General features: G+C 27.3%; 3 protein-coding genes across 3 annotated transcripts; 2 read left to right on the forward strand and 1 right to left on the reverse strand.

Annotated features, from left to right (window-relative positions):
* Positions 1-858: 858 nt before the first annotated feature.
* Bm10467 (Uncharacterized protein) lies at positions 859-1,248 on the forward strand (the record flags this gene model as incomplete). Its single annotated transcript, XM_001894932.1, has 1 exon — positions 859-1,248. One exon carries the CDS (start codon positions 859-861, stop codon positions 1,246-1,248), a length of 390 nt encoding a protein of 129 aa, XP_001894967.1.
* A 2,224-nt stretch (positions 1,249-3,472) lies between these two features.
* Bm10468 (Armadillo/beta-catenin-like repeat family protein) lies at positions 3,473-6,924 on the reverse strand (the record flags this gene model as incomplete). Its single annotated transcript, XM_001894933.1, has 10 exons — positions 3,473-3,556; positions 3,667-3,933; positions 4,000-4,170; positions 4,610-4,771; positions 4,979-5,098; positions 5,238-5,375; positions 5,530-5,643; positions 5,759-5,878; positions 6,119-6,193; positions 6,823-6,924. 10 exons carry the CDS (start codon positions 6,922-6,924, stop codon positions 3,473-3,475), a joined length of 1,353 nt encoding a protein of 450 aa, XP_001894968.1.
* Positions 6,925-8,892: 1,968 nt separating this feature from the next.
* Bm10469 (Uncharacterized protein) lies at positions 8,893-9,483 on the forward strand (the record flags this gene model as incomplete). Its single annotated transcript, XM_043082966.1, has 2 exons — positions 8,893-8,950; positions 9,107-9,483. The coding sequence occupies 2 exons, from the start codon at positions 8,893-8,895 to the stop codon at positions 9,481-9,483; spliced, it is 435 nt and encodes a 144-aa protein (XP_042938900.1).
* Positions 9,484-21,070: the final 11,587 nt, after the last annotated feature.

The following is a 21,070-nucleotide window of genomic DNA, read 5'->3' on the forward strand; positions in this document are numbered from 1 at the left end:
TTTCTCTACAGATATAACAATTATCACTAGAAGATATTTTGATTATTTCATTTACTCGTAGCATTTCTGTACAGATATAACAATATCACTAGAAGATACTTTGATTAATTCATTAACTCATACCATTTCTCGACAGATAAACAATATTACTAAAAGATTTTTTGAATAAATTCATTAACTCATACCATTTCTCTAACAATATAACTAGAAGATATTTTGATTAATCCATTAACTCATACCACTTCTCTACAGATATAATCATATCAGTAAAAGATATATTGATTAATTCATTAACTCATACTATTTCTCTGCAGATATAACAATATCACAAGAAGATATTTTAATTAATTCATTAACTCATCCATTTCTCTGCCAATTTTACAAGATGACCAGAAGACATTTTTAATTCATTAACTCATATTATTTCTCTACAGATATAACAATATCACTAGAAGATATCTTGATTAATTCATTAACTCATGCCGTTTCTCTGCAGATGCAACAATATCACTAGAAGATATTTTGATTAATTCATTAACTCATTCCATTTCTCTACAGATAAACAATATTACTGAAAGATATTTTGTTTATATTCATTAACTCATGCCATTTCTGTACAGATATAACAATATCACTAGAAGATATTTTGATTAATTCATGCCATTTCTCTGCAAATATTGGTCACTAGAAGACATTTTGATTAATTCATTAACTCGTACCATTTCCCTACCAGTATAACACGAATACAAGTAGACATTTTGATTAATTCATATCATTTCTCTGCAAATATAACATTATCACTAGAAGGTATTTTGATGATCTATATTACCACCAAAAAGCTCTCATGATTCGATTTGTATGGTAATTACAGCACATAATGATCCGATACTCACCTACTCAAATGTTCCTACTACTTCTGCTGCTGCTGCTAACGATGATACTGCTCGTGCTATCGGTGGTGGTGCTACTGGAATTGGTACTACTGATTGTGGTGTTATCGATGATGATACTATTAGAGATTGTGTCATTACTGATTGTACTATTGGTAAAATGGTGCTATTGATGGTACTGTTGGCGGTGGTGCTATTGGTGGCGGCTGAAATTCGAACCAGTAGCAGTCAAGAATCGGCATCAAATTTGAAACGACGATCTAAATTTGAGCAAATCCCATTACGAACTGAACCACCAAAAAGTCGCAAAGAATTACGTAAGGAACGACAGGCACATGAAAAAACTGATACGAAGTGATTTTAGAATGATCAATGAATTATTAATTTCTTGGATTTCAATTTTAATTCCCTCCTTACTATCATAACATCTTTTCTTCATTTCCCAATGTGCTAATTGTAAGTTTGAGAAGAATAAAAAGGGAAATATTTGTTCTTTCTGACTTTGCCATAAACATACTAAATTACAGGTAAAATCAATCAAACTTAGAAATTATATTTGATTTCTCAGAGTAAAAAATTTTTTGAATGGTTTAGTTGTTTAGAAGAGAAAAATGAAACAATATTTTTTTGTTCTTATCAAAACAAAAGAAAAAAACGTATTCACGTATCATATAATGTTACGTGAATACGTTTCCAAAAAGTTTCATTTTTTTTCAAAAAGTGTTCAAAAAGTTTCGTTTTTTTTTTAAGTATCATTTTCTTTTTCTTAAAAGCGGTAATCTTACGTTCGTTGACTGATGATATGATAGTTAATAAGGATTACGATATAATGCTCAAATCATACGGTAATGCATTCTGTAACATAGGAATAGATAATATTTGTGATGATCTAATTATGTGATTGTGTTATTATTACTGATGATAATGATCGGTAAGGCAACATTATATTAATAAAAGTAAGAGGAAATGAGAAGAAATATTTATATATTTAATTCATTGTAGTCGAATAGAAAGCTTACTTTTATTACTTTTATTGTCATTCAAATAGCTAATAGATTTAGTATTATTCTTTCATTATCCCTAGTGAATATACTACTCTATATTATTTGTCAACACTTTACTATATTGTTTTTTGTTAATGTGTTAAAATGATTGATGCATTTCTTCTTATGGTACTTTACAGCACTACCATTAATTAATGATAAATAACAAGGTTTATCGCAATCTGTAATGACAAAATACATTGTTTGTGATTCATGACAAATACAGATGTTGTCTGTGATTATTTATAATGTTACTATTTATTAAAGTTCAAATAAATATTATCCTGACAATTTGTAGTTACTGTATCATTTACAGTATCTCAACAACCTCGGTATTGTGTATTCAAAAATACGGTAATTTCTACTCATTTTAAATATCGATTAAATAACCGATTTGTTGAACATCGTTGTCCCTATCTCATTTCATTTATGCTTTTCAATGAAACTGCTCAACAATATACCATGCATACATCAGTTTCAATTGATATTTTAAATTTATTTTTATTTTTAAAATTTTCATTACTTTTTTTAGAAAAAAAAAAACTAAACAACTCAAATACAAAAATATTTACTAATCACCATCGAGAAATTATGTATATATATATATATATATATATATATATATATATATAATTCTGAAATATTTCTATGCTAAGTTTTACTGATAGTATTATCTAACAACTATCACTTGCAGCACGTTAAAAAAAAAGCAGTTATAAATGAATTAAAATCTGACTGATATTATTTTTTCTTTTTTTTAAACTTTATGTTACTTTTTTTTACTGTTAAACTTGTGAAATTTTCCATTTTGTGTGTTATGTATCAGTTCATTATTGTATAATTTTTAATGTTAATCTGTGTCTTAATTACCCAAGTTTGAGATTTGAATAATAAAGTATTTCACGTACACAAAAGAAACCATTACAGATTCGAGATTCTACCAATATCGAGGACAAAGAAGTCAACGATGTGAACTATCAAGAAATGAAATCTACTTTGTTTCACATACAAAGCTGTAGTACAGCAATTTTTACCGCTTTGGATGATATCGTTTATAAGTATAAAAGTATTTTAAGTTGGTGTCGAAGTTAACCCTCACTCATTCATATTTGAGTTAACAAGTCAGGTCTTTTAGCTACTGACTGTAACAATCAGTCAATGAGGAAAAACGAAATAACCAACCTATCAACATTCAAAAAAAAATCTTGAAAAAAATAATACTTAAATTGCTTAAAAAACTCGAATTTTTTTTTTTTTTTTTTTTTTGTAACTAACTCTATAATATCGTATTTTTTCAGTTTTTAGGGTTATTGAATATCAATTCATATAATATTTTGATAGCTCCGGATGATGTACATTTATTTATCAGTGAAAATTAAACAATGAAATATGGCATCATTTAGCAAACATTATCATTCATGAATATTTCTAAATCAGGTTAAACATATCCGATTATTTATCTTAATAATTTTAAGCTCAAAATTTTTGCAAAACTTTTTCATTATCGATCTTTTTTTTTGATATGCTCGCTAATATTATTCAGCGAATCAATATATATGTGTTCGCTGGAATTCGTTGTAATTTATAATCGCTTTCTTTATTTAATATTTGCCTTGCTCGTACCTGAAGTTCTTTGTATGTAATATAATTATTAATTTCTTAATTAATCGTTTGCTAACACTAATTATTCCAATATTATTCGTCTGAAATTAATGATAGCCAATATAACTAACCTTAACATGTATATCATAGCAATTATTTTGATTTTGAGCAATTTGACGTAACGCTTCCATAATCTGATAATTTTCAAGTATAAAAAAATAATTGATTTGCTTTTCGATCAACAATTCAATAGCATCTAGTGTTCGTTCTATCAAGTCATGCTCAGCATGCATATTGAGCACGTGTGGTACTATACTAAGCACGTTGCTTGCACATAGCCAACGTGATCGATTTTCACTGGCACCAGTTAACGCATTTATAACTGTCCAACCTATTTCCTAAAATATGCTGCAAATTAGTAGTGAACTTTTATGAAATTACAATTTGAAACGATTTAAAAAAACCTTGCGAATGCGATGATCATCGTTATAGAATGTGCCAATAAGTATTTCAACGATATCATTCGTTTCAAACAGTAAATCAATTTGTCGCTGTGAACCAGCCGCTATATTACTAAGAATCCACATTATTTCATGTTTTTGATTAATTGGCATCATAGGTCCAAATAATTCCATCTACAAAATAATTACATTACTTAATATGACAAGCAAATTTATATTTGTATTGTTAAGATATGATTTTTACGTGCAAAAGTACTCGTCAAATGATGCATTGATATCTCATTTGCTTATCATTAAAATGAAGTAGACTAAACTCATCGATTAGCTGTCAGAAATCTACTAATGACTTCCCTTTCAATTGGCACTGATAATAGTTGCTAAGCTTAATCCATTATTAATTAAGACAGGTGTGGGAGTAGTTAAACTAATGAAATAGGTAATTTAATTCATGTAAACCTTAATTAAATTATCGTATCAGATACAGCATGAAAATTGTTTAAGATAAGAGCTTTTTTGATCATTTGAAAATCAAATGAGATTAACTAAGATCGTTGATCAATAATGAGTTGCTTGAAACTGATGCAATGAATTGAAATGTAAAGTGATGAGGTACCATGCGCGGTAATAAGCCAGCATTGAGAACTGCTTGAGTTTGTGCATCATTTCCCGCCACCAAATTCCCGAGTGCTCTCAGTGCTGCACGCATTGTACGCTTTTCAGCTAGCAGTTCGATCAGTCTTTCCAACAAAGCTGGCGTTTGCAATACTGCATCAATCTGATTTTGTTGTCAGTAAGCAAACATTCTAACAAATCATTTTACTACAAAAAAAAAAAAAAAAAAAAAAAAGAAAAAATAATCATTAAATTGATCATTCTTCATAAACAACACGGTTACTTCATCTTACTTCATCATTACATCATTACTTCTTACATCATTACTTCATCATACCTAAAAAATTTATTAAATAATTTCAAGTTGTACCTGCCCACCACCAACATGATCAACAGCAATGTATGCTATCGCCCAAATTGCGTCCATTTTTATTTTAGAATCTTCCAAATACAGCACTGGACGAAGACCAGTTAATGCTGCTCGAACAAACTAAAAATAAAATATTTAATTATTCTCTTATTATTTATTTTATTATAATAAATAATTTCATTTTAAAAACTTGAATAGGAAAATGTAAAGAATGAAATATACATTTTATTTTATGGCTCATAAATATAATTAAACTAACCATAATATCAAGTGTTCGAATACCACCACGAATTATCTGTGATAAAGCCCAGATAAGATTTCGTATCCATTTTGAACGGATGAACATTGGACTAATAAGAACATCGATCATAAGTGGTAGTGCAGCACTGCTTTGTACCTGTATCGCCACTACTTATTGTAACTAATAGGTAAGAATAAAAATAAAAGTTATAAATATAGTAATAAGAAAATAAAATAAATGTTGTTTATGAATTCGCAAGTTATCATATCGTTGCTATTATTTGTTGTCACTGTTGCTACTGAAGTATTACCATTTCTTGACATGTACGACAATCCAACGCAATATTACCAAGAGCCCAGAAAACCTGATCTCGAGTTTCACCATCTGTTTCTGCGGCACATTCGACCAATGCTTCTAGACCACCCTTACAAATAACTTATCTCACCAAGAAAAATCATTAAATAGCTTAAAAAAAGTAAATTATTGATTATTAATAATGAAATATACATTATAGAAGATATATTCATATATAAACCTACGTATTGAATTATTTTATAGCATGTTTCATGCGGTGAACAGGCGCAATTAGTAAGTGCCCAAGCAGCATCTCTTTGAATATTAGCAAAATCCACTCGCAAACAACGAATGAGACTTTTAATCTAAAAAACCATTTGAACTACATTTCCAATTAACCATGACAAAATTTTTGTAGATTAACTAGAAAACTGCAAATGTTGATAGATATGAAAAAAAAAAAAAAAAAGAAAAAATGCTTTAATAGGTGTTTTCTTACTACAAATCATTTATTAATTAGATCAGATCGATGAATTAAATGATAAGCAATACCTATCAAAAATTGAAACTAACAAATACATGAAAGAAATGAACTAAAAACCAACGAGTGCATCTGCAAAAGATGGCGGTGGGAGATGATTATGAATCAGTAAACGTCGAAAATATTCGACAGCACATGCCTAAATTCTTTCAATATGGTATTTTTCCATTAAAAAATATATGGTCTAAATGAAGTTTAACAAGTACATAAAGCATATTAATGATAATAAAAGAATGGAAATGGACAAAGAAAAAGATATTTGTTAAGTAATAATTAAATTCTGAATGAATATTTGATATATGAATATAGTGAAATATATTTTTTTATGCAATGAAAGATCAACTAGGCAATTAGAATGAAGGTAATGAAAGCGCATTCAGTAGAAAAAACGGTGAGGTAAAATGTGAGAGATGTTACAGAGAAAAAATTATAAAAAAAAAAAAACAAAACAAATAAGTAGATTCATTCATTCATTCATTCATTCATTCATTCATTTTTAATTCACATGTTTATGCTTATTGAACTGAATTGTTTCATCTGTACTCAATCATTTATATATTTAAAGTCTAAAATTAATTAAAACTTGTAATTATATTTATAATAATTGTAATGGATATACTTTAATATAAGCTCTATGCTCAAATTTTTCACTTAATCTTTTTTTCCTTTTCTCGCTTTTGATTATTTATTTTAAGAAATTACTGTAGCTTTATTTAAGCAGAGTTGGTTGATGTAATTAATTGTAGAAAAAGAAAATATGATTGATACCTGAGCAGGTAGTGAATTATACGGTAAAAGAAGTTGCAAATAAAGTTCGATTTCGGCGTTATACGAGTTATCATCACCTTCACGAATCGTTTTAATTTCCATTACCGTTGAGAATTTCAAATATTTTGCAAACAATTTGTTAAATAGCTTTTCTTGATAGCTAGAATGAGAACTTACGATGAATTACCGCAACAGTGCTAACAATGAAGAATAAACTGATCAATCTTTTAATTATCTTACTACTTAAATCATTTCATTCATTCTTATGAAATTTTCATAAAACATAATAAGAATCTTTGCATAATTATTTATTTACCATTTGCTTACCAACTTTATTTGTTTGCATATTGTTTAACAAATTTAAAAAGCGAAAACGTTAAGCAGAATTTCAGCTTATAGATAATAAAAACAATGAATAATTATCATTATCACTGCTGACAAAAAAATTCGTTTCTTTTAAATTTTTCTTATCAGAAAAAATTTATACTGAAACTTATGATGTAATGTTATTTTTAGCATAAAAACTGAAAATCTATGGAGAATTCAAATAAGGAATGTTATGACTTTAACTCATACCATTTCTGTACAGATATAACAATATAACTGGATGATATTTTGATTAATTCATTGACTCATACCATTTCTCTGCAGATATAACATTATCACTAGAAGACATTTTGATTAATTCATCATTTCTCTACAGATATAACATTATCACTAGAAGACATTTTGATTAATTCATTAACTCATACCATTTCTCTGCAGATATAACATTATCACTAGAAGACATTTTGATTAATTCATTAACTCATATCATTCTCTGCAGAAACAGCAATATCATTAGAAGACATTTTGATTAACTCATCATTTCCCTACAGATATAACACTATCACTAGAAGAAGTAATTGATTAATTCGTTAACTCATACCTTCTCTCTGCAGATAAAACAATATCACTAGAAGATATTTTGATTAATTCATTTACTCATACCATTTCACGACCGATAAACAATATTACTAAAAGATATTTTGAATAAATTCATTAACTCATACCTTTTCTCTAACAATATAACTAGAGGATATCTTGATTAATTCATTAACTCATACCATTTCTCTGCAGATATAACAATATCACTAAAAGATATTTTGATTAATTCATTAACTCATCCACTTCTCTACAGATATAACAATATCACAAGAAGATATCTTGATTAATACATTAACTCATACCATTTCTCACAGATAAACAATATTACTAAAAGAAATTTTGATTAATCCATTAACTCATACCATTTCTCTGCAGATATAACAATATCACTAGAAGATATTTTGATTAATTCATTAACTCATACCATTTCTCCACTGATGCAACAATATCTCTAGAAGACATTTTGATTAATCCATTAACTCATACCATTTCTGTACAGATATAACAATATCACTAGAAGATATTTTGATTATTTCATTTACTCGTAGCATTTCTGTACAGATATAACAATATCACTAGAAGATACTTTGATTAATTCATTAACTCATACCATTTCTCGACAGATAAACAATATTACTAAAAGATTTTTTGAATAAATTCATTAACTCATACCATTTCTCTAACAATATAACTAGAAGATATTTTGATTAATTCATTAACTCATCCACTTCTCTACAGATATAATCATATCACTAAAAGATATATTGATTAATTCATTAACTCATACTATTTCTCTACAGATATAACAATATCACAAGAAGATGTTTTAATTAATTCATTAACTCATCCATTTCTCTACCAATATTACAAGATGACCAGAAGACATTTTTAATTCATTAACTCATATCATTTCTCTACAGATATAACAATATCACTAGAAGATATCTTGATTAATTCATTAACTCATGCCGTTTCTCTGCAGATGCAACAATATCACTAGAAGATATTTTGATTAATTCATTAACTCATTCCATTTCTCTACAGATAAACAATATTACTGAAAGATATTTTGTTTATATTCATTAACTCATGCCATTTCTGTACAGATATAACAATATCACTAGAAGATATTTTGATTAATTCATGCCATTTCTCTGCAAATATTGGTCACTAGAAGACATTTTGATTAATTCATTAACTCGTACCATTTCCCTACCAGTATAACACGAATACAAGTAGACATTTTGATTAATTCATATCATTTCTCTGCAAATATAACATTATCACTAGAAGGTATTTTGATGATCTATATTACCACCAAAAAGCTCTCATGATTCGATTTGTATGGTAATTACAGCACATAATGATCCGATACTCACCTACTCAAATGTTCCTACTACTTCTGCTGCTGCTGCTAACGATGATACTGCTCGTGCTATCGGTGGTGGTGCTACTGGAATTGGTACTACTGATTGTGGTGTTATCGATGATGATACTATTAGAGATTGTGTCATTACTGATTGTACTATTGGTAAAATGGTGCTATTGATGGTACTGTTGGCGGTGGTGCTATTGGTGGCGGCTGAAATTCGAACCAGTAGCAGTCAAGAATCGGCATCAAATTTGAAACGACGATCTAAATTTGAGCAAATCCCATTACGAACTGAACCACCAAAAAGTCGCAAAGAATTACGTAAGGAACGACAGGCACATGAAAAAACTGATACGAAGTGATTTTAGAATGATCAATGAATTATTAATTTCTTGGATTTCAATTTTAATTCCCTCCTTACTATCATAACATCTTTTCTTCATTTCCCAATGTGCTAATTGTAAGTTTGAGAAGAATAAAAAGGGAAATATTTGTTCTTTCTGACTTTGCCATAAACATACTAAATTACAGGTAAAATCAATCAAACTTAGAATTATATTTGATTTCTCAGAGTAAAAAATTTTTTGAAATGGTTTAGTTTGTTTAGAAGAGAAAAAATGAAACAATATTTTTTGGTTCTTATCAAAACAAAAGAAAAAAACGTATTCACGTATCATATAATGTTACGTGAATACGTTTCCAAAAAGTTTCATTTTTTTTCAAAAAGTGTTCAAAAAGTTTCGTTTTTTTTTTAAGTATCATTTTCTTTTTCTTAAAAGCGGTAATCTTACGTTCGTTGACTGATGATATGATAGTTAATAAGGATTACGATATAATGCTCAAATCATACGGTAAGTGCATTCTGTAACATAGGAATAGATAATATTTGTGATGATCTAATTATGTGATTGTGTTATTATTACTGTGATAATGATCGGTAAGGCAACAATTATATTAATAAAAGTAAGAGGAAATGAGAAGAAATATTTATATATTTAATTCATTGTAGTCGAATAGAAGCTTATTTTATTATTTATTGTCATTCAAATAGTAATTAGATTTAGGTATTATTCTTTCATTATCCCTAGTGAATCATACTCTTATGTAACCTAAATGTTATATGTAAGTCGTTAAAATGATAGCATTTCTTCTTAATGTGATTACAGCACTACATTAATTAATGATAACATATAACAAGGTTTATGGCAATCTTTAATGACAAAATAAGTTGTTCTGTGGGATTCATGAGCAAATACAAGATATTTGTTGATGATTGAATTTATAATGTTAGTTTTATATTAAAGTTCAATAAATCATTATCCTGCACATTTGTAGTTTACTTGATCATATTACAGTATCTCAAACAATTTCGGGTATTGTTGTATTCAAAAATACCGGTAATTTTCTACTTCATTTAAATATCGATTAAATAACCGATTTTGGTTGATACATCGTTTGTCCCTATCTCATTCATTTATGCTTTTTCAATGAAATGCTCAACAATACATGATACAATCAGTCTTCAATTGATATTTTAGAATTTATTTTTATTTTTAAAATTTCTTCATTACTTTTTTAGAAAAAAAAACTAAACAACTCAAATCACAAAAATATTTACTAATCACCATCGAGAAATTATGATGTATTATAATATATATATAATATATATTATAATAATTCTGAAATATTTCTATTCTAAGTTTTACTGCATAGTATTATCTAACACTATCAACTTGCGCACGTTAAAAAAAAAGCAGTTAATAAATGAATTATAAATCTGACTATATTTATTTTTTCTTTTTTTTAAACTTTACTGTTACTTTTTTACTGTTAAACTTGTGGAAATTTCCTATTTGTGCAGATTTGTGTTATCGTATCAGTATTATGATATAATTTTTAATGTTAATCTGTGTCTTATTTACCTCAAGTGAATACAATTTTTGTACTTGTTTTGTTAGTGTTGGTTTGAGTTTAATTAATACTGAGTGGAATTTTCACGTATCCACTATATAATGAAACCCGATACAGATCTCGAGATTCTACAATATCGACGGACAAGAATCACGATGTGAACTATCAAGAAATGAAACTCTAACTTTGTTTCACATACAAAGCTGGTAGCTACAAGCAATTTTTTAGCGCTTTTGGAATGATATGTTTTATAAGTATTAAAAGTATTTTTAATGTTAGGTGTTCGAAGTTAACCCTCACTCATTCATATTTGAGTTTAACAGAGTCAGGTTTTACGTACTGTACTGTAACAATCAGTCAATGAGGAAAAACGAAATAAACACAACCTATCAAACATTCAAAAAAAATAATCTTGAAAAAATAATACTTAAATTGCTTAAAAAACCGAATTTTTTTTTTTTTTTTTTTGTAACATAACTCCTATAATATCGTATTTTTCAGTTCTTTAGGTTATTGAATATCAATTCATATAATATTTGATAGCTCCGATGATATGACATTTATTATATCAGTGAAAATTAAACAATGAAATATGGCATCATTTAGCAAACATTATCATTCATGAATATTTCTAAATCACGAGTTAAAAATATCCGATTATTTATTCTTAATAATTTTAAGCTCAATTTTTTGCCAAAACTTTATTCATTATCGATCTGTTTTTTTTGATATGCTCGCTAATATTATTCAGCGAATCAACTATATATGTGTTCGCTGGAATTCGTTGTAATTTATAATCGCTTTCTTTATTTAATTATTTGCCTGTGCCTCTGTACCTGAAGTTCTTGTTATGTAATATAATTATTAATTTTCTTAATTAATCGTTGCTAAACATAATTATTCCAATATTATTCGCTCTGAAATTAATGATAGCCAAATTCAATAACCTTAACATGGTATATTCATAGCAATTATTTTGATTTTGAGCAATTTGACGTAACGCTTCCATATCTGATAATTTCAAGTATAAACAAAAATTAATTTGATTGCTTTTCGATCAACAATTCAATAGCACTCTAGTGTTTCTTTCTATCAAGTCATTCCTCAGCATTGCATATGCAGCACGATTTGTACCTATACTAAGCACGTTGCTTCTGGCACATAGCCAATGCTTGATTTTCGTGATACTTTTCGATGCATCGAGTAGCATATAGTATACTTCAACCGTATTTTATTCCTAATTATATGTCCTGTCTAATTATTAGTAACTTTATGATTTTTACAATTTTTGAAACGATTTAAAAAACGCTTGCGAATGCGATATCAGTCGTTATAGAATGTGCCAATAAGTTATTCAACGAATATTCATATCGTTTCAAACAGTAAATCAATTTGCTCGTGTGAACCAGCGCTTATTACTACAGAATCCACATTAATTATTATGTTTTTGATAATGATATATGGTCTATATATTCCTCTATATAATATATAATTACAATTATTAATATGACTAAGCATTATTGATTTTGGATTTTGTATTGTTTTAAGCTATTATGCATTTTACGTGCAAAGATAGCTCGTCAAATGATGCATGATATCTCATTTGCTATATCATTAAAAATGAAGTAGACTAAACTCATCGGAATCTAGCTGTCAGAAATCTTCTAATGATTCCCTTTCAATTGGCACTGATAATATGCTAAGGCTTAAGTCCATTATTAATTAGACAGGTGTGGGTAGTTAAAACTATGAAATAGGTATTTAATTCATGTAAACCTTATATTAAATTATCGTATCAGAACAAGCATGAAAATTGTTAAGATAAGAGCTTTTTTGATCATTGAAAAATCAAATTGACGATTAGCTTAAGATCGTGTATCTAATAATTAGTTTTTGATTAATCTGATCGTAATTAAGTTGAAATTGTAAGTGAGGGATGAGGTAACATGCGCCTGTAATAAGCCAGCATTGAGAACTGCTTGAGAAAATGTTGTGCATCATTCTCCCGCCACTATATTTATTCCCGAGTGCCTCTCAGTGCTGCACGCATTGTACGCTTTTCAGTAGCAGATTCCGATCAGTCTTTCCAAGCAAAGTTTGGCGTTTGCAGATACTGCATCCAATTCTGATTTTGTTTGTCAGTAAGCAAACATTTCTAAACAAATATTTACTACAAAAAAAAAAAAAAAAAAAAAAAAGAAAAAAATAATCTTCATTATATATGTATTTCGTTTATTTTTCTATGTGATAGACAGACACGTTGACGTTGATGTTTATTCTTTGTTTTTTTGATTAATTCATTAACTCATACCATTTTTCTACAAATAAAATAATATCATTACAAGACATTTTGATTAATTCATTAACTCATACCATTTCTCTACAGATATAACAATATGATAAGAAGACATTTTGATAAATTAATTAACTCATACCATTTCTCTACCGATATAACAATATCACTAGAAGACATTTTGATTAATTCATTAACTCATACCATTTCTCTACCGATATAACAATATCACTAGAAGACATTTTGATCATATCATTAACTCATACCATTTCTCTACCGATATAACAATATCACTAGAAGACATTTTGATTATTTCATTAACTCATACCATTTCTCTACTGATATAACAATATCACTAGAAGACATTTTGATTATTTCATTAACTCATACCATTTCTCTACCGATATAACAATATCACTAGAAGACATTTTGATTAATTCATTAACTCATACCATTTCTCTACCGATATAACAATATCACTAGAAGACATTTTGATTAATTCATTAACTCATACCATTTCTCTACCGATATAACAATATCACTAGAAGACATTTTGATTAATTCATTAACTCATACCATTTCTCTACCGATATAACAATATCACTAGAAGACATTTTGATTATTTCATTAACTCATACCATTTCTCTACCGATATAACAATATCACAAGAAGATGTTCTGATTAATTCATTAACTCATACCATTTCTCTACCGATATAACAATATCACTAGAAGACATTTTGATTAATTCATTAACTCATACCATTTCTCTACCGATATAACAATATCACTAGAAGACATTTTGATTAATTCATTAACTCATACCATTTCTCTACCGATATAACAATATCACTAGAAGACATTTTGATTATTTCATTAACTCATACCATTTCTCTACCGATATAACAATATCACAAGAAGATGTTCTGATTAATTCATTAACTTGTACCATTTCTCTACCGATATAACAATATCACTAGAAGACATTTTGATTATTTCATTAACTCATACCATTTCTCTACCGATATAACAATATCACTAGAAGACATTTTGATTAATTCATTAACTCATACCATTTCTCTACCGATATAACAATATCACTAGAAGACATTTTGATTATTTCATTAACTCATACCATTTCTCTACCGATATAACAATATCACTAGAAGACATTTTGATTATTTCATTAACTCATACCATTTCTCTACCGATATAACAATATCACTAGAAGACATTTTGATTAATTCATTAACTCATACCATTTCTCTACCGATATAACAATATCACTAGAAGACATTTTGATTAATTCATTAACTCATTCCATTTCTCTACTGATATAACAATATCACTAGAAGAAATATTGATTAATTCATTAACTCATACCATTTCTCTACCGATATAACAATATCACAAGAAGTTGTTCTGATTAGTTCATTAACTTGTACCATTTCTCTACCGATATAACAATATCACTAGAAGACATTTTGATTATTTCATTAACTCATACCATTTCTCTACCGATATAACAATATCACTAGACGATATTTTGATTAATTCATTAACTCATACCATTTCTCTACAGATATAACAATATCACTAGACGACATTTTGATTAATTCATTAACTCACACGATTTCTCTACAGATAAAACAAGATCACTAGAAAACATTTTCATTAATTCATGTCACTTTTCTGCAAATATAGCAATATCACAAGAAGATATTTTGATTAAATCATTAACTCATTCCAATTCTCTACAGACATAACAATATCACTAGACGATATTTTGATTAATTCATTAACTCATACCATTTCTCTACAGATATAACAATATTATCAGAAGGCATTTTGATTTATTCATTAACTCTTACCATTTCTCTACAGATATAACAATATGATTAGAAGACATTTTGATATATTCATTAACTCATACCATTTCTCTACCGATATAACAATATCACTAGAAGACATTTTGATTAATTCATGTCACTTTTCAGCAAATATAGCAATATCACAAGAAGATATTTTGATTAATTCATTAACTCATTCCAATTCTCTACAGACATAACAATATCACTAGACGATATTTTGATTAATTCATTAACTCATTCCAATTCTCTACAGACATAACAATATCACTAGACGATATTTTGATTAATTCATTAACTCATACCATTTTTCTACAAATAAAATAATATCATTACAAGACATTTTGATTAATTCATTAACTCATACCATTTCTCTACAGATATAACAATATCACTAGAAGACATTTTGATTAAAATTCATTAACTCATACCATTTCTCTACAGATATAACAATAATCACTAGAAGACATTTTGATTAATTCATTAACTCATACATTTCTCTACCGATATAACAATATCACTAGAAGACATTTTGATTATTCATTAACTCATTACCATTTCTCTACCGATATAACAATATCACTAGAAGACATTTTGATATCATTAACTCATACCATTTCTCTACAGATATACAATATCACTAGAAGACATTTTGATTAATTCATTAACTCATACCATTCTCTACCGATATAACAATATCACTAGAAGACATTTTGATTAATTCATTAACTCATACCATTTCTCTACCGATTATAACAATATCACTAGAAGACATTTTGATTAATTCATTAACTCATACCATTTCTCTAGTGATATAACAATATCACTAGATGACATTTTGATTAATTCATTAACTCATACCATTTCTCTACCGATATAACAATATCACTAGAAGACATTTTGATTATTTCATTAACTCATACCATTTCTCTACCGATATAACAATATCCATAGAAGACATTTGATTAATTCATTAACTCATACCATTTCTCTACCGATATAACACAATATCACTAAAGACATTTTGATTAATTCATTAACTCATACCATTTCTCTACCGATATAACAATATCACTAGAAGACATTTTGATTAATTCATTAACTCATACCATTTCTCTAACGATATAACAATATCACTAGAAGACATTTTGATTAATTCATTAACTCATACCATTTCTCTACCGATATAACAATATCACTAGAAGACATTTTGATTATTTCATTAACTCATACCATTTCTCCTCCGATATAACAATATCACTAGAGACATTTTGATTAATACATTAACTCATACCATTTCTCTACCGATATAACAATATCACTAGAAGACATTTTGATTATTTCATTAACTCATACCATTTCTCTACTGATATAACAATATCACTAGAAGCCATTTTGATTATTTCATTAACTCATACCATTTCTCCTCGATATAACAATATCACTAGAAGACGTTTTGATTATTCATTAACTCATACCATTTCTCTTCCGATATAACAATAATCACTAGAAGACATTTTGATTAATTCATTACTCATACCATTTCTCTACCGATATAACAATATCACTAGAAGACATTTTGATTAATTCATTAACTCATTCATTTCTCTACCGATATAACAATATCACAAGAAGATGTTCTGATTAATTCATTAACTTGTACCATTTCTCTACGGATATAACAATATCACTCGAAGACATTTTGATTAATTCATTATCTCATACCATTTCTCTAACAGATATAACAATATGATTAGAAGACATTTTGATTAATTCATTAACTCATACCATTTCTCTACAGATATAACAATATCACTAGAAGACATTTTGATTAATTCATTAACTCATACCATTTCTCTACACATATAACAATATCACTAGAAGACATTTTGATTATTTCATTAACTCATACCATTTCTCTACCGATAATAACAATATCACTAGAAGACATTTTGATTATTCATTAACTCATACCATTTCTCTAGTGATATAACAATATCACTAGATGACATTTTGATTAATTCATTAACTCATACCATTTCTCTACCGATATAACAATATCACTAGAAGACATTTTTGATTAATTCATTAACTCATACCATTTTTCTACAGATATAACAAAATGATAAGAAGACATTTTGATATAAATTAATTAACTCATACCATTTCACTACAGATATAACAATATCACTAGAAGGACATTTTGATTAATTCATTAACACATACCATTTCTCTACAGATATAACAATATCACTAGAAGACATTTTGATTATTCATTAACTCATCATTTCTCTACAGATATAACAATATCACAAGAAGACATTTTGATTAATTCATTAACTCATACCATTTCTCTACGATATAACAATATCACTAGAGACATTTTGATTAATACATTAACTCATACCATTTCTCTACCGATATAACAATATCACTAGAAGACATTTTGATTATTCATTAACTCATTTCTCTACAGATAATAACAATATCACTAGAAGATATTTTGATTAATTCATTAACTCATACCATTTCTCTACAGATATAACAATATGATCAGAAGACATTTTGATTAATTCATTAACTCATACCATTTCTCTACAGATATTACAATATCACTAGAAGACATTTTGATTAATTCATTAACTCATACATTTCTCTACAGATATAACAATATCACTAAGAAGACATTTTGATTAATTCATTAACACATACCATTTCTCTACAGATATAACAATATCATTAGAAGACATTTTTGATTAATTCATTAACTCATACATTTCTCTACCGATATAACAAAATCACTAGAAGACATTTTGATTAATTCATTAACTCATACCATTTCTCTACCGGATATAACAATATCACTAGAAGACATTTTGATTATTTCATTAACTCATACCAATTTCTCTACAGATATAACAATATCACTAGAAGACATTTTGATTAATTCATTAACTCATACCATTTCTCTACGATATAACAATAACACAAGAAGATGTTCTGATTAATTCATTAACTTGTACCATTTCTCTACCGATAAAACAATATCATTAGAAGACATTTTGATTATTTCATTAACTCATACCATTTCTCTACCGATATAATAATATCACTAGAAGACATTTTGATTAATTCATTAACTCATACCATTTCTCTACCGATATAACAATATCACAAGAAGACATTTTGATTAATTCATTACTCATACATTTCTCTACCGATATAACAATATCACTAGAAGACATTATGATTAATTCATTAACTCATAGCATTTCTCTACCGATATAACAATATCACTAGAAGACATTTTTTTGATTAATTCATTAGCTCATTCCATTTCTCTACTGATATAACAATATCACTAGAAGACATTTTGATTATTCATTAACTCATACCATTTCTCTCCGATATAACAATATCACTAGAAGACATTTTGATTAATTCATTAACTCATACCATTTCTCTACCGAAATAACAATATCACAAGAAGAGAAGACATTTTGATTATTTCATTAACTCATACCATTTCTCTACTGATATAACAATATCACTAGAAGACATTTTGATTAATTCATTAACTCATACCATTTCTCTACAGATATAAACAATATCACTAGAAGAACATTTTGATTAATTCATTAACTCATACCATTTCTCTACCGATATAACAATATCACTAGAAGACATTTTGATTAATTCATTAACTCATACCATTTCTCTACGATATAACAATATCACTAGAAGATATTTTGATTAATTCATTAACTCATACCATTTTTCTACAAATAAAATAATATCATTACAAGACATTTTGATTAATTCATTAACTCATACATTTTTCTACAGATATAACAAAATGATAAGAAGACATTTTGATAAATTAATTAACTCATACCATTTCACTACAGATATAACAATATCACTAGAAGACATTTTGATTAATTCATTAACTCATACCATTTCACTACAGATATAACAATATCACTAGAAGACATTTTGATTTTTTCGTTAACTCATTTCTCAACAAATACAGCAATATCAGAAGAAGATATTTTGATTAATTCATTAACTCATACCATTTCTCTACAGATATAACAATATGATCAGAAGGCATTTTTATTTATTCATTAACTCTTACCATTTCACTACAGACATAACAATATCACTAGACGATATTTTGATTAATTCATTAACTCATACCATTATTCTACATATAAAATAATATCATTACAAGACATTTTGAATATTTCATTAACACATACCATTTCTCTACAGATATAACAATATCATTAGAAGACATTTTGATTAATTCATTTAACTCATACCATTTCACTACAGATATAACAATATCACTAGAAGACATTTTGATTAATTCATGTCACTTTTCAGCAAATATAGCTATATCACAAGAACATATTTTGATTAATTCAATAACTCATACCATTTCTCTACAGATATAACAATATCACTAAGAGACATTTTGATTAATTCATTAACTCATACCATTTCTCTACAAATATAACAATATCACTAGAAGACATTTTGATTAATTCATTAACTCATACCATTTCTCTACCGATATAACAATATCACTAGAAGACATTTTGATTAATTCATTAACTCATACCATTTCTCTACCGATATAACAATATCACTAGAAGACATTTTGATTAATTCATTAACTCATTCATTCTCTACTGATATAACAATATCACTAGAAGACATTTTGATTAATTCATTAACTTCATACCATTTCTCTACCGATATAACAATATCACAAGAAGATGTTTTGATTAATTCATTAACTTGTTACCATTTCTCTACGATATAACATATCACTAGAAGACATTTTGATTAATTCATTAACTCATACCATTTCTCTACCGATATATAACAATATCACTAGAAGACATTTTGATTATTCATAACTCATACCATTTCTCTACAGATATAACAATATCACTAGAAGACATTTTTTGATTAATTCATTAACTCATACCATTTCACTACAGATATAACAATATCACTAGAAGACATTTTGATTAATTCATTAACACATACCATTTCTCTACAGATATAACAATATGACTAGACGTTATTTTGATTTTTTCGTTAACTCATTTCTCAACAAATACAGCAAAATCAGAAGAAGATATTTTGATTAATTCATTAACTCATACCATTTCTCTACAGATATAACAATATGATCAGAAGGCATTTTTATTTATTCATTAACTCTTACCATTTCACTACAGACATAACAATATCACTAGACGATATTTTGATTAATTCATTAACTCATACCATTATTCTACATATAAAATAATATCATTACAAGACATTTTGAATAATTCATTAACACATACCATTTCTCTACAGATATAACAATATCATTAGAAGACATTTTGATAAATTCATTAACTCATACCATTTCACTACAAATATAACAATATCACTGGAAGACATTTTGATTAATTCATGTCACTTTTCTGCAAATATAGCTATATCACAAGAACATATTTTGATTAATTCACTAACTCATTACCATTTCTCTACAGATATAACAATATCACTAGACGATATTTTGATTAATTCATTAACTCATACCATTTTTCTACAAATAAAATAATATCATTACAAGACATTTTGATTAATTCATTATCTCATACCATTTCTCTACAGATATAACAATATCACTAGAGACATTTTGATTATTTCATTAACTCATACCATTTCTCTACAGATATAACAATATCACTAGAAGACATTTTGATTAATTCATTAACTCATACATTTCTCTACAGATATAAACAATATCACTAAAGACATTTTGATTAATTCATTAACTCATACCATTTCTCTACCGATATAACAATAT

This window comes from Brugia malayi (assembly GCF_000002995.4).
Source record: "Brugia malayi strain FR3 genome assembly, contig: Bm_045, whole genome shotgun sequence".
In the NCBI taxonomy this organism is placed as follows: domain Eukaryota; kingdom Metazoa; phylum Nematoda; class Chromadorea; order Rhabditida; family Onchocercidae; genus Brugia; species Brugia malayi.